Here is a 15,146-nt window from a genome sequence, read left to right on the forward strand (position 1 = left end):
TCCACTATAATAGATGACTGCAATATTTAAATCTCAAGTTCTCCAAATTCAACTGTTTACCTATAAAGCTTTTCTAACCTCTTTGTTGATCTTAACATTGTATCTATTTTTACATTATTCGTAAACTATTTGATATAAATTTTAAACCCGCGACAACATGCGGGTACTCCTTTCTAGTTACTCCTAATACCATAGACGCAAATCATCTCAAAGCAAAAAGCTCGATGGACTTACCATCTCAAATTAGTGGATTTGCACTACGTCCAAATGGATCAAGCTCCCGTTAAATTCCTAAAGTGGTCAAATGGCACAAAGTCGAAGAAAAGTCTTAAATGGCATAAAGCCATGTCAAATATCAAATGGCACAAAGCCGCTACAAATTGCACAAAGTCGCTTCAAATGACAAGAAGCGTTATCAAATACAAAATGGCACGAAGCCGCGACAAAACTCAAATAGCACGAAGCCGCGTCTGCTCCAATGGCTCAAAGTTCTTGCTCGCACGAGCTAAAACTGCATAAGGCGTCAAAAATTCCAATGGCACAAAGTCCTTACCCGCATGAGCTGAAACTGCATAAGGCATCAAACGCTCCAAGTGGCACAAAGCCCTTGCCTACACCAGCTGAAACTGCAAAAGGCATCAAAAGCTCAAATGACTCAAAGTTCTCGCCCACATGAGCTAAAACTGCACAAGGCGTGCAAAAGGCATCAAAAGCTCAAATGGCTCAAAGTTCTCGCTCGCATGAGTTAAAACTACACAAGGCGTCAAAAGCTCCAAGTGACTCAAAGTCCCTGCCTGCAAGAGCCTAAACTGCACAAGGCATCAAATGCTCCTTGCCTGCACGAGCTGAAACTGCACAAGGCATCAAACCCTAACAAATACATAAAGAACTACGAGTGACTTAATCCCTCAATGAGGGTACGTAGGCAATCTAGGGCTAGACCTAGGTGCAATCGCAAAATCAAAAACCCAAATCCCCAAGTTAAGATTTATTCCTATTGGAATCAAAGGGTTTTTCCTTTTAACGAATGATTGTAATTAATAGACGCACAGTTTAAAATGGATCAAACTCTAAAAATGTTTCGTTAAGACTCTCTGTAAAAATACTTACGATCAATCAATCACAAGACTATTCCACCTAAATGCATTCCCTTTGGTTTGAATCCACTTGGGCATTCATTCTTCTTTTCACAAGATATGCATTATTTTCTTTCTACTTTTTTCTAAGGCTTCTTTTCACAATGTTACGTTTTTTTCCACTTAAAAGCATTCCCTTTGGTTTGAATCCACTTGGGCATTCATTCTTCTTTTCACAAAGATATGCATTATTTTCTTTCTACTTTTTTCTAAAGCTTCTTTTCACAATGTTAACTTTTTTTACACGTCAGACTATTGACGACAAAACACGTCCAATCACAACAGTGAACAGTAAAAACAGTACCTACTTCTCTCACTATATTAAGCACATTCATGGAGTCCTCATAACTTTCAATGATTGTTGCTTTGATCTCGTTATAATTCGTGACGATGCAGCAGCTGGCTGGTAACCTCTTTCTCTTTGTTTGCTTCATTATTATTGCATTGAGTTGCTCCACACTTCTGGGACTTGCTCAGCTGAATATGTTACCCCAACAGGAAGGTGAGTGCTTATTACTATATATCTTTCTACTGTTTACTATCCCTAGTTGCCTGTTTGGTTCTGAAAAAGTTGTGGTGCGGTCCTGCGGGAAGAAAGTCTTTGTCTTTGGTACGTACAATGACTCATCAAAGTTGCTTGGATTAGCTGCATGGCCTGCCTGATATGGACAACCCAAACTGAGAATTGTGTAGGTTTTCATTTTCGAGGCTATCACTATTAGGCCGTCCTTTTGAGACTGCTTCTCGGGAAACCGCTCATATATAAGCGCTTTTGTTACAAACATGTCTGAATGCCATTGACAATCCAAGTGCTTCTTGAAGAAGTGCTAGGTGCTTCTCAACGCAAAAGCACTTTTAAGTATTGTTGTCAATCCTAGTTTGAAGTGTTTTCAGTCGCCAGAACCTTCCATAAGCAATCTAGAGAACATATAAGCTTCTCAAATAAAATAGCATCTAGTCTTGGCATTCACTCATTGCTTCTTTATAGTATTGATTTGCTACATGCTATGACTCATAGTATCGTTTGAATTTGGATGCCTTTTAGTTTATGCTCTCCAAGAAATTGCTACCACGATGGGTGCAAAATATTGGACTTTTAACGCTGGTGCTTGCCGAATTGAAACGGTGGGTCTAACAGAGAAGCAACCAAAGGGATCCGAAGGAAATACTGAATGTGATTGCGACTTTGAGAACAGCACTGTTTGTCATATTGCAACGCTGTATGACTCTTAACTTTTACATTGATTTTTCCATCTCGGCTTAAGAAAAGGCAACGCCTTCCATGTCACAGAGCCCTGAATCTCAGTTGCAACTTTAATATCATGTGTTTAATGTTACAGAACGCTCATGGGCTATAGTTTACCTGGGTTGCTTCCACCTCAACTCGTCAAGCTTCCTTACCTTCGAAAAATGTAAGTGCTATCGTATTTGACTGACATTATATACATTGGAGATTCGGAATCGAAAGCTACATATCTTTATTTACTTATTAATTAATTAATCAAAGTAACGTTTCTCTCTTGTAGTGATTTTTCTTACAACTATCTCAGTGGTACAATACCACAGGAATGGGCTTCAATGAAACTAAATTATATGTGAGCCTTTTGAATTTCTGTGAGAAGTTTTTAATCTCGTTGCTATGTACGTATGTCTAATAGTGAATTTCCTGCAGCTCTGTGCTTGTCAATCGGTTATCGGGGGAAATCCCAAAGGAGTTGGGAAATATTACCACTCTGACAGACCTGTACGTATTGAAAATTGGTTTATGTTTAGGATCTCAACACTGCATTTTGATTCAAGTTCTTGTGATTGTTGTGAAAATATACTCATATACTCATAAAAATGATACATCAACTTTTCTTTCTTTTTCTTTCGTAAATCATCAGGAACCTTGAGGCGAACCAATTTTCTGGTAGTCTTCCTACTAAGCTTGGGAATTTGGTTAATTTGCAGACTTTGTAAGTTATCAAACCTCTCTTTACATTTCTAAAAAGGAGTTAAGAGAATTTTATGTCGAGTTGATAGTTCATTACTGCGTGTTGCAAATGTAGGACGCTTTCCTCCAATCAGCTGACTGGATACTTGCCAGAGACATTTTCTGGGTTAAAGATTTTAACAGATTTGTAAGGTTTAATTAAATTTGCTGTTCTTTTATAACATTAAACTGGTGCTTATAACTAATTAATCAGCAAAATTCTAATGAAATGCAGCCGAATAAGCGATAACAACTTTAGTGGAACACTGCCCGACTGGGTGCAGAATTGGAAAAACCTCACAAGATTGTAAGATCCTTATATTTTCGTAAAAAAAGTTGTTCCCGTTGCCTTCTGACCATTTAAAAGTTTATACCCTGTATTAATCGTTTTCTTTTTCTAATTGCCTTGTCAAAGAGAAATGCATTCAAGTGGACTGGAAGGACCGATTCCATCAAATATTTCACTTTTGAACAATTTGAAGGAGTTGTGAGTAATTTGCATTCTCATTCTGCTCAGTTTTTCTGCATGATCTTTCGTGGATCTTTGATTAATAATTCTGCGCATCATGTCATATCTTATACAGGAGGATTAGTGACATAAATGGACCAAATCAGGAATTTCCTTTGCTGAGAAATATGACAAGCCTAGTAAGATTGTATGTTGCGAGCGTCTCGCCGTTTAATGCTTTGATAACCTTGTTGATTACATATACATGTATTAGTGCAAACAAATACTTACGCACACAGACAATCATGTTTTACTACTTGTTGGGAAAGACAAATTCCATTTTTCATGAAATTTTAAAACAAAATTAACCGCCGACGAAAGCATTTTACTGGATTTGCTTATTACCGCTGGTTTTTGACCTAACAGTTGGTCAGCATGGATTTCGTGCTCATCATTGTGTTCTTCTGCCAAAAATCGTGTGTATCTGCTGTTCCTTTTCTATTCAATAGCTATAAGCCTCTAACTAAGAGCTGTTTGATGCTGATTGTTTAACAAATTGAAGGGTTTTGAGGAACTGCAATATTTCCGGAGAGATCCCCGCATATGTCTGGTCCATGAAGAATCTGGAGATGTTGTAAGTAATAAATGTTTATTTAATGTATCTGCTGAATGATATCTGTGTTAGGACTTAGGGTGGAGACTAATTGGTTGTTATTATAACATGGTGATAGGGATGTCAGTTTCAACAAGTTAACAGGCGAACTTCCATCCACTATAGGAGCTGAGCGTTTAAAATTTGTGTAAGTGCAAAATTAATTTACGTTTTGATACAACCAGTTATAATAACTAACAGAGAACAGTCGGTTGATTTCAAATTCTCGATACACAATTCATAACTATTACAGGACAAAAGACGTGATGATTTTTATATAAGCATGTACTTCTTCATCTGCACACTAAAAATTTACAGTTTTTCATCTGAACAACTTGCTTTTCGCCAATAACCATGTCGTGGAAATGAAACCAAACTGATGAAGTTCGCATCTTTCTTGGTAGTCCAGATATCAAATACTAATACTTTTGAGTTGGTTTGATTAGCTTTTTGACTGGCAACCTGTTAAGTGGAAACGTGCCAAGGTCAATCTTGCGAGATGGAAGTAAAGTGTAAGTTTGTTTTCTGAGATGCTTTCTATTAGCTTCTGCTTCCATTTTATATCTGCATTCTAATAAGTTCTAAATTATGTGTATCTACCATTGTATATTTCAAATTTCTCCTTCTTGTTTGTAATTCCGTGGCGCTCAGGTTCCTGTTTTGTTGCAAAACTGACAGTTGTTTTTTATGCTTTGTTCACAGTGATTTGTCGTACAATAACTTCACATTTCAAGGCCCTGAGAAGCTGGATTGTAAAAAAAACTTGTATGAGTAGATGCTATTCTCCATAGATTACTTTTTAGATTATGGTGGTTCAGGAAAACTAACAGTTTTTTCACGGTCATCTTTCAGGAATCTAAGTCTAAACTTGTATCGGAGCTCTTCAGAGAAGAACAACTTGTAAGATGCTTCTTTTTGTTTTGATTGATTCTTTCTTCATATCTTTTCTTTTCAATTTCCAAAGTTAAACTTCAAAATTTGCATTCATCGTTAAGCTCAATCTGTGACAGGAGGGGAATTCTTCCATGCTTGAAGAATTTTAAGTGCCCACGATGTAAGCATACTTGCTGGAGTTTTAAGTATTATGGACTGCTATGAGACTAATTTGATCTCATTAGCCTTATTGGACACCTAAAAATTCAGAGTCGAGTTCATTTACGAATGTGCACATAGAAATATAATGTCAGAAATTACACCATATTTGAATTTATGTTCACACATGACAATTTTTTTGGGCAGATTCAAACTGTATGCATGTCAATTGTGGCGGAAACGATATAATTGTCAATGACGAGAATCACACAAATGTCCGGTTTGAAAAAGATGGGGGAGTTGAAGGTGGCAGCGCTAAATATTTTTGGAATGAGAAAAATATGTGGGGATTTAGTAGCTCTGGTGACTTCATGGATGACTTCGAGCTGCAAAATACACGCTACTTTGTATCTCTGGCATCTTCCAATCTTTCTGAGCTATATACAACAGCACGCATATCTCCGCTTTCACTTACTTATTTCCACCGTTGTTTAGAAAATGGGATTTACACTATAACTCTCCACTTTGCGGAGATCAAATTCACAAATGACAAAAGATACACTAGTCTTGGGAGGCGTATTTTCGATATCTATGTTCAGGTAATTAGCAACACGAATAGGATTGCCATCTTTATGTTCTTGTAACTTAAGGTTTTGATAAGGTCATTTTTTTTTTTTTTTTTTCTCAGGAAAGGTTGGTGTGGAAGGATTTCAATATTGAACACGAGGCTGGCATGGCTCAAAAGAGATTAGTTAAGCAAGTAGATAATGTCAATGTGACAAGTAACGTCTTAGAGATCCGGTTCTACTGGGCTGGAAAAGGGACAACGAAGATTCCAGAGAAAGGACACTATGGTCCCCTCATATCTGCTGTCTCTGTGGTTTCCAGTGAGTCAATCTTGCGTACATTTCCTTCGCTATCATTTTAGTACGATCATTTAAACTGAAGGTTGTCAAAAAGGCTTCCTAAGATACTGTAGAATACGAAAGGCATTCCTGCAGTATTAGCACATTTTGAATATTGTTCACATTTCATGATTTTGCTCATCTGACCAAATCTTTGTAGTCAGCATTATCTTCTTTCTTTTTGCTCGAATGCTTTTTTTGAGTGAGCGTAACTGGCTTATTCTTTTGTTCAGTCTTTAAACCGTGTACAACTGGTGAAACTGTGCGAACCATTTACATCATTGCCGGTGTTGTTGGGGGATGCCTAACACTATTCGTACTGGCAATCCTTTGGTGGAAAGGATGTTTGGGAGGAAAAAGGGGGAGACAACAAGGTGCATATTACATTAAACATCCCATTCTCAAATTGCTAGCTTGCATCATGCTGAAAAGTATATCGAAAACAAAACTAGCTTTCTTAATACTCAATTTAAAGGCTGCTACTAAAGACTTCGATTCTGCGAAAAGATGTTTGGCATACTTTAATTTCTTCTTGGACAGATCTTGGACAAGATATGCAGACGAGGACTTTTACTTTGAAACAAATAAAAGCTGCCACTAACAACTTTGATTCTGCAAGAAAGATTGGAGAAGGTGGTTTTGGTCCTGTCTACAAGGTAGCCCTGGTTTTCTTTGGAATATATATAGAACTCTCAAAGCAAGTCCTTTTCTTGTAATACAAATCTTCATGGCTAAAAGTAGATTCTAAAAATTATGGTGTGAATGCAGGGTCAATTACCTGACGGTTCATTGATAGCAGTTAAGCAGCTCTCATCCAATTCAAAGCAAGGAAATCGCGAATTTTTAAATGAGATGGGCATGATAACTTGCTTGCAACACCCGAATCTAGTGACACTGCATGGATGCTGTATTGAAAGGGATCAATTATTACTGGTTTACGAATACATGGAAAACAATAGTCTTGCGCATGCCTTATTCGGTAACTTTCATGACGTCAATACTCAATAGAATCTGATCAAGTTAAAACCTGAATATACAAGACGTTTAACGTTTGGTTTTTCTTGTTGGACAGTCTATAATTCTAACGTTTCTGTTAAGGGAAGTTTTCAGGTTTGCTTATCGATTTTTTATTTGTACACTAAGAAGTATTTTTGGTTGTATGATAAATAGACCCGGAGATCCGAGTTAAACTCGACTGGCCTACACGGCTTAAGATTTGTACCGGGATAGCCAGAGGTTTAGCTTTTCTGCATGAAGAATCAAGACTCAAGATTGTTCACAGGGACATAAAAGCTACCAATGTGCTGCTGGATGGGGATTTGAACCCTAAAATATCGGACTTTGGATTGGCTAAACTTTATGGTGAAGAGAGCACACATGTCAGCACCAAAGTTGCAGGAACCATGTCAGTTGTCATAACATTTTCTTTCGACACACGTTTACATATGTATGTATGTCTTATAGTTTTAATTGGAAAGTGACAAATTATTGGGACAATCTTAATTTGCAGAGGATATATGGCACCAGAGTATGCGCTATGGGGTCACTTGACCTACATGGCAGATGTTTACAGTTTCGGAGTTGTTGCGTTGGAGATTGCCAGTGGGAAGAAGAACAGCTATGTACCAACTAACACTTGTGTCTGTCTCCTAGACTGGGTACCATACAGCTTTCAATCTCTCGAGCTACTGCACAATTTGTGGGTTTTCCAACAATTTTATGTTAATCAGTAAGAAATATTTCGATAAAGCGAAATTTCCGTGGTTGCATGCAGGCCTATCAGTTGCAACAAAGTGGAAACTTGAAGGAGCTGATAGATGTGAGCTTAGGGAGTGAAGTCAATTACAAAGAAGCAGAAGTAATGATTAAAGTCGGTTTGCTGTGCACGAATGTTTCTCCGTCACTTAGGCCTACCATGTCCGAGGTGGTGAGCATGCTTGAAGGACGAACAACAGTCCCGGACACAAAGCAAGAAGCGATAAATTATACTGAAGATTGGAGGCTCAAGGCCGTGAGAGATCGACATCATCAAAGCCAAACACAAAGTTCAAGTGGAAGCCAACCCGAGAGTTTGGTAACTTCTTACACACCTTACTCTTCCTCTACATGAGGCCATGAATCGAGTTCAATCAATTTTGAATCAAAATCCTGACGACATCATATATAGTAGCAGTCTAGCTAGCTTTCTGTCCTGTTGTAATTTTATCGTACTAATTGTTTAGAGTTTCTGTAGCAAATACACATGCTCTTCCTTAAGAAAAATATTAAATATTTGGAAGGCTTCTGTGCCTAGGATAGCTCCCATACCGATGGTATGTGTATTTGTAAGAAAGCGGTATGCAAGGTATCAGTATTATTCTCATTCTTAATATATCAGGCTTTTACTAAGACATAAGCAATGAAAAATCGGTTTTCAAGTTGAAATTAGCTAATACGTCATACTCGAGCATTTAGGTATGAGATCAATAATGTGGGTTTACGTCATATACTTGGACAACGAGTATACCTCGTACTCATCCATGACTTCTCTTCTTTCATATAAATATAAACATGCTTCGAGTGAGACTCTAAGATCAAATGAAAGCAAAATACGAGGAGTCTTATATTTACGTAAGGGTACTCTACGAATAACATGATCTGCTCTTTCCTTTGGGCTTGATCCCCATTGTGTACCCAGAGACATAATGGGCTCCGCCAGTAGCCTGGTTAAAGTCCAATGTCTTCATCCTTTCAAGTTGAAAGTTAAACTAATTATTAGGTGTGACCAATACATATAAGACCAACTCCAATTCTTGAAGTAAAACTCAAATTTTAGGTTCTAAACTTATCTCAACTTGCTCTAACCCTTGGGCCAAATATAAGTTAAAATTTAAAACTCATTTATGGGGCAAAGTTAGTCCCTGATTCCCCCTAGTTAATGGGGTTGGCCCACCATATATGTGACATCCCGTCCCGAAGATATCGAAAACTCACGTGTGAAACGACACTTTTACCCCTAGTTCGTTTTCATTACATTATTGGTTGCTTTGTGTGGTGTGGCATGTGTTGGGCCACACACACACACACACTGTCACTCTCCCAGATCCCCTGTCCCTTTCCCTGTCTCTCTCCCGTGCTCCCATTCCTTCCTCTTCCTTCGAACGTACGGACACACACCCAAACCCATCAAACCTTAGCAGATCGAGGGAACCAAGACCACCTTCGAGCTCGTGAGGCTGAGAGGAGTCCAGTCGTACCATTTTCAGGTAAGGTTATCACCGTTTTCACGTTGATTTCACAAGGTCCGATTTTGGGTACTATTCATGCGAACGTAATTTCTTACGTTTTATGAAATTTGAAGCTCGTAGATAGCTTAGTGGGGTCCCAAGGAGTCTCGGAGTAGCTCGTTTGACGGAAGTGGACGTCGGGATCGCCGTGTTCGAAGTTGGCCGGATTTGGAGTTTGGTGACAGGTGAGATCTCGTGATTTTTAGGTCTTAAAAGTGGTATATTTATGTTCTCCTAGTTCTAGGCGTCATTTTGGTACAAAAATCGTGAAATTTGGATGAAAAATGAAGGAGTTAGGACGTTTTAAAGATTTTTCAGTTTTCCGGCGTCGGCGACGTCACCGGAGGTTCGCCGGGGAAGGAGACGGAATATTCCGTCAAATTTGACGGAATATTCCTGACGCCGTTAACATAATCCGTTAGAACTAACAGAATATTCCTTACGGCGTCAGTTGACGCCGTCAGCGTGCCAGGCACGTGCCTGCGCGTGGCCGGCGCGTGGGGGCGCGTGCGGCGGTGAAAAATTTTTCTAAAAATTTGGGTGTGATCCTGAGATTGTGTAGAGCACGTTGGTATATTCATTTGTCCAATTTGAGCAATGTATGAGAAGTTATTACGAGAAGTTGGTTATGTGCTTTAAAATTAACGTTTTTGTAGTTATTTCGCATATAGGTGATACGTATCCCGAGGACGAGCATGGTCACTCGAGACAGGGGGGCTACGACCCTTCTACTTACCAGTGAGTGGGCTTTTGGTATTCCGTATATACCTATATACTATATTTTTCCCAGAAATTGATTTAATGTTTATTAGTTTTATGTCATGCATTACATTATCGTTATTCATGCATCGTTGGTTACGTTAGTAGTTGCGTGTATATATATATATATACATATGCATATTGGGTGCTGTGGACGCACAGGTAAGTGCCAGGTAAGTGTTATCCATATTTACATTCAGTAGTGGTTTGAGATACTTAGAGAGCTCATAACCTGCACCCCCGGTGTTAATGCTCCCGCCCAGAGTAGGGCACGGTCCTTCACGTGATGTTCACCTCCCGCACCACACGCTCAGCTTGGATCCAAGTTAGGTGCACAGTCTTGTCGTACAGACCACATTAGGTGGTTCCGACTCGTAGATGACCCGCAATTATTCGCACAACCTTCACGTGATCGTAGCACTAGAGCGTATATATATATGTTACACCCAGGCCTGTCGTACAGACCACTTTAGGTGGTTCCGACTCGTGGGCAGGTTCAGTTATTGAGTTTGAGATTTGAGCTCTATATGCAGCCGTACAAGTCACGTTATGTGACTCTGGCTGCCAGATTATATGTTATTGTTATGATTTATACCTGAGCACTTGCATTTCATTCTGAGGTTTCGACATGGCATACTCTTGCGCATGATTGACATATCTATATACATACGTACATATGTTATTTTCTGGGAAGTATACAGGTTTTACGGTGAGGAGTTAGAATATATCTTACTAAATGGTTTTCGAAAAGATTTGTTTTTGCCCACTCACGCTTTTGTTTTGCGCCCCTCCAGGTTCTAGTAGTCTAGCAGGTTCGGTGGTTTCCCAAAGGGCTTTCCCGGCATTTCTGACAGACACTCACCAGCGTAGGGTCACCTTCGGGTGTACTGTTGTCGCTTCATTTTCTTTTGGACTGCTGTAGACTTATTGCTCTGAACTTAGCGTCTCACTTACGCTAGCACTTGTTTTTACTACTTTGTATGCTAGTTTTTAATTATTCGTACTCTTTATATTACTTTTTATTAGCTTCCGCACGTGCACATGGTCACGTCACCTCCGAGTGACGGCCAGCACGCCCTGATCTCGGTCGGGGTGTGTCAATATATGTATATTTTTTTAGTTTTATATTTATAAATTAATTGAATCCAACGATTAAGATCTAATTTGATCAAATCCAACGGTAAAAAAATATATATAACAGTCCAAATTTAAATCCAACAGCTAAAGTAATTAAAAAATTTTATTTTATGTGTTTCATATTCTTTCGTAGTATTTCGTGAGTTTCATGGTGTCGGTTTAGTGATTTTTCAATATTTATCGGAATCAATATATTTTTAGGTTAAAATGTTCATAAAATTAAATTAAGATAGTCTACATAATTTTTTTAAATTTTTTTTATAAAGTTACTTTAAGAAAGAAATTATCATAAATTCATTCTTTAATAATCTCGGGTTAACATTTAACCCAAAAGGGTTGGATAAGAAAAACTATTTCTAGGTTAAAACCTAAATTTTATAGGTTAAAAATTTTAGGTTTTAACTTAAAAATTGGAGATGGTCTAAGTCATGGTATTTATCATATTTGGAAGTTTTAAGGAATTGTTTCCTTACGTACTTTGTCAGACGTGAAGAAACAGTGATTTGGAAACTTTGCATCGGAACTTGGATGGAATCTTGTAGAGAACTTTAACAAAAAAACTTCTGGTACTGTTTACTTTAATGAAAAATCATATTTTTACACTAAAAAGTTAATTCTGATACTATTCACTTTACCCTTTATTTTACCCTTATCGTTAAAACTCCAAATTTTCAAGCTATTTTCATTAGTTTTTCTAATATTTTAACTACATTTGAGATCTTGCTGGCTGGGTGGCTGCCGGCTGCTAACCCAAGCTTAGCTCGTTCATAATTCATTCTCTATTTTCATACTGCATGCCCGTTAAACTCAAGATTCGTTTTAAATTCTTGAAATTATATTAATTTTGTAAAAAAGAGACAGAATGTATTGATGTGAAATAGGACTTAGAGCACTTCCACCGGAAGCAAAAGAGGCTGGCACCCAGTGGAAAAAACAAGCTGAGACTCAGCCAATCCACTCCAGCTGGTGGAATAGACTGGCACCCAGCCCAAGCCAGTCCACAGGTCGGCCTAAAATCGACAGAGGAAGGAGAGGGCTCATTTGACGCCTTGCTAACGTCATGGCTACAATCTCTCTCATCTGGAACCCCATCCGGCTCCTGGAACCCCACCCCGATCCCTAGAACCCATCCCAATCCCTGGAACCCCATCAACCCCCTTCCCCTGATAAATCCATATATTCAACACCATGTCCCCCTTCCAAATCATGATCCTCCTGCAACTCGGATCGTCGTCGATTGGTTGATTAACTCGGATCTTCTTGCAACTGGAATTTTTTTTCCGTTTTGTATATTTTCGATGAATTTTTGAATATGAAGGTGTTGATTTTTGGGGGTTTACGGTGTGCGCATGTCCATGTTTAAAATAGGGTAGATTCGATGATGTGGTGTACAGAGAGGAGAAAAAAAAAAGAAAGAACAAGAAGAAGAAGAAGATGGTGTACAGAGAGAAGAAAAAACTGGGAAAAGTGGGAAGAATAAGAAGAAGAGGAAGAAGAAGACGGGAGGGGTGTCAGATGAAGACAAAAATTAAAACACCAAATTATTATTTTATAATAAAAATTAACAATATTTTAATAAAATTGACTAGGCTATTTTTTGTTAGGGGTGGAGATGCTTTGGCCTATTACTGTTCATTAAGGTCTATTACTGTTTACTTGAATGGATAAATGAGCTGGATGCTGGTGCAAAGTCTTTAGAGGTGGAATTGCTCTTATAGAAAGTCTCTGTTTACAGCAAAATGAATAGAGTTAAGAGAGAAGAAAGAGATGAGAGGAAGCTTATCACCGCTTATAGCCCCTTTTTTATTTTTTAATCAATTTCTGGTTCGCAGGTTCACAGACTCCATACCAATTACTAATTAAAGCAGTCAAAAGCAAGCTCGATCCATAATATATGTCATTGTCCATATTTGAATCCGATTTAACAAAAATTAGGCCTTAAACTAGTGATTCCACGTACTCTAGGTTGATTAGTCTCCGAGGGTTTAAGCCGCCATGCATGCATTAAACTTTGTTTGGAATTTTTAGTCCAAGAAATACAAACGTTGTTTCAATGACACGTGCATATGAAAAATGGGGAAAAAATGGTGTTAAAAGATATTAAGAAGTCAAAACTTGGAAAAACACGATAAATTTTTTATTATGATCGGAACACGAGTAATGTATCATGTATTTTTATATAAGTAGTGGAAATTTTAATATTTATGTTATTAAATTTTTAACACACATATCTCATCATTTATATAATGACATGTAGTTTATCACTCCATGTTCCGATCACATTGAAAAATCTCTTCAATTAAACAAGTCTAAAAAATGCTTTTGACTGCATGTTGACAAATGTGACATGGCCCTGCCCATGGCGACAACGAGGTCGTTTCCTACTTGTCCAAGAAAGATCAGGGAGGGATGTAATTGGGAACTAGGCGGTTTCGGAATCATTCGAAGTTTAAAAAAATATACATGCGAAGGTATTTTGTGTATTTTACGAATGTTTAATACAAATCTCTTTTGTATGCATTGAGTGTTTGACAAAATGATTGTTGCATGTTGAATCAATAACATTCTTTAAATTCTCGCATGACACTAATCAGATTGCTTCAACACATGTTAATATTTGTTGACATATGCGGAAATTTGTTCAGCTGACAATAAGAAGTTCACCAAGTGTTCGACGAAACGCCATAATGAATAAACGGATCTTTTCTATCCCTTCATGCTCTAATTCTAACTAAAATCTTAAACCTTACCACTAAGACCTATGCAGCACAGATACAGATATGAATACGATGATACGACACGTTGATATGGTTATTTTCCAAATATTAAGATACGATACCGCATGGATACGGTAATTAAAAATATACATTGATGTATATTAATATATATATATATTAATAATTTTATATAAATAAATATATACGGCATGGATGCTAAAAAATATGCATTATTTTCTAATATAAATATATATGGCCTTATTTTCTCATAAAACGGAAGCCTTGGTTTGAAAAGAAAATATCACGTGACTTCAAAAAAACCCTAAGTACCTAGCACAATAGAATCTGCCGTCGTCGCCTTCTTTTCAATTGCAATCTTGCCGTTTCGACATTCTTCTACACAAAGCTCTCTCTCTCTCTCTCTCTCCCCCCTCCTCGGGTTAGATCATTTCATCGTCGAGTTGCTTTTGTTGCGTATTCAAAATGTCGGATTAGCGTATTGACGACGTATCTAGATGTTCACTGGTCAACGGATACGTTCAGATATGTATCCGGAGCATATCGGCACGTATCATATCCCATACTGTATCTGATACGGGATACACTCTTAAGCTGGCGTGTCCGTACTTCGTAGACTAAGACCCCCTCATTTAATACTAGTGGTATTCTTCTTTACTTGTAAGTGAGAGATCCTATATTTCATTCTCGCCAAATCTGAATTTTGAATCACATTATTACAAGTGTATTATGAGGCTTAACCACTCTCTTATTCCTCAATCTAAATAATGTCATTTATTAAAATTAAAAAAAATTAAGACCCCCAATTCGAGGTTGAATTCTCACTGAGAAAAATTATCTTGTAGTCTAATAAAAAATTATCCATCAAATAGTAAATTACGTGCGAAGGGTATGGCGCCTTACGTTAATGAAGTCTCAAATATGTCTTGTTCTGAAACCGACAACCCCGCCCTACGTTCTGGCCTTATTCAATGTTTCGAATGAAGTCTCAAATATGTCTTGTTCTGAAACCGACAACCCCGCCCCTAATATTTATATATCGTCAAGAACTTTCAATTGGCTTAGATCTTATCACGAATCTTTAAAGGGTATTTTAACGAA

At 37.8% G+C, this 15,146-nt stretch overlaps 1 protein-coding gene across 2 annotated transcripts; it reads left to right on the forward strand.

Moving 5' to 3' along the window:
• Positions 1–1,482: 1,482 nt before the first annotated feature.
• LOC137725963 (putative LRR receptor-like serine/threonine-protein kinase RFK1) lies at positions 1,483–8,536 on the forward strand. 2 transcript variants are annotated; one of them, XM_088693841.1, is made up of 25 exons: positions 1,490–1,638; positions 2,182–2,356; positions 2,477–2,548; positions 2,663–2,731; positions 2,809–2,880; positions 3,023–3,094; positions 3,188–3,259; positions 3,347–3,418; positions 3,527–3,598; positions 3,696–3,759; positions 3,986–4,035; positions 4,122–4,193; positions 4,291–4,359; positions 4,658–4,723; positions 4,914–4,976; positions 5,064–5,111; positions 5,222–5,265; positions 5,451–5,842; positions 5,932–6,130; positions 6,382–6,522; positions 6,689–6,804; positions 6,917–7,127; positions 7,319–7,553; positions 7,659–7,806; positions 7,923–8,536. In XM_088693841.1, exons 1-25 carry the CDS (start codon positions 1,527–1,529, stop codon positions 8,256–8,258), a joined length of 3,042 nt encoding a protein of 1,013 aa, XP_088549967.1. In that variant the 5' UTR covers positions 1,490–1,526; the 3' UTR covers positions 8,259–8,536. The 2 variants fall into 2 exon arrangements, with proteins under 2 accessions (XP_068320909.2, XP_088549967.1); XM_068464808.2 differs by lacking the exon at positions 3,986–4,035 and having other exon boundaries at positions 1,483–1,638; positions 3,696–3,767.
• Positions 8,537–15,146: the final 6,610 nt, after the last annotated feature.

The sequence above is a fragment of the Pyrus communis genome, chromosome 5 (assembly GCF_041283825.1).
Source record: "Pyrus communis isolate YQ-2024b chromosome 5, ASM4128382v1, whole genome shotgun sequence".
In the NCBI taxonomy this organism is placed as follows: domain Eukaryota; kingdom Viridiplantae; phylum Streptophyta; class Magnoliopsida; order Rosales; family Rosaceae; genus Pyrus; species Pyrus communis.

Coding starts and splice junctions, on each gene's coding strand:
- LOC137725963 (XM_088693841.1), top strand. CDS start 1,527: ATGCAGCAGCTGGCTGGTAACCTCTTTCTCTTTGTTTGCTTCATTATT. Junction 1,639..2,181: donor TATGTTACCCCAACAGGAAG/GTGAGTGCTTAT, acceptor GATGCCTTTTAG/TTTATGCTCTCCAAGAAATT. Junction 2,549..2,662: donor CTTCCTTACCTTCGAAAAAT/GTAAGTGCTATC, acceptor TCTCTCTTGTAG/TGATTTTTCTTACAACTATC.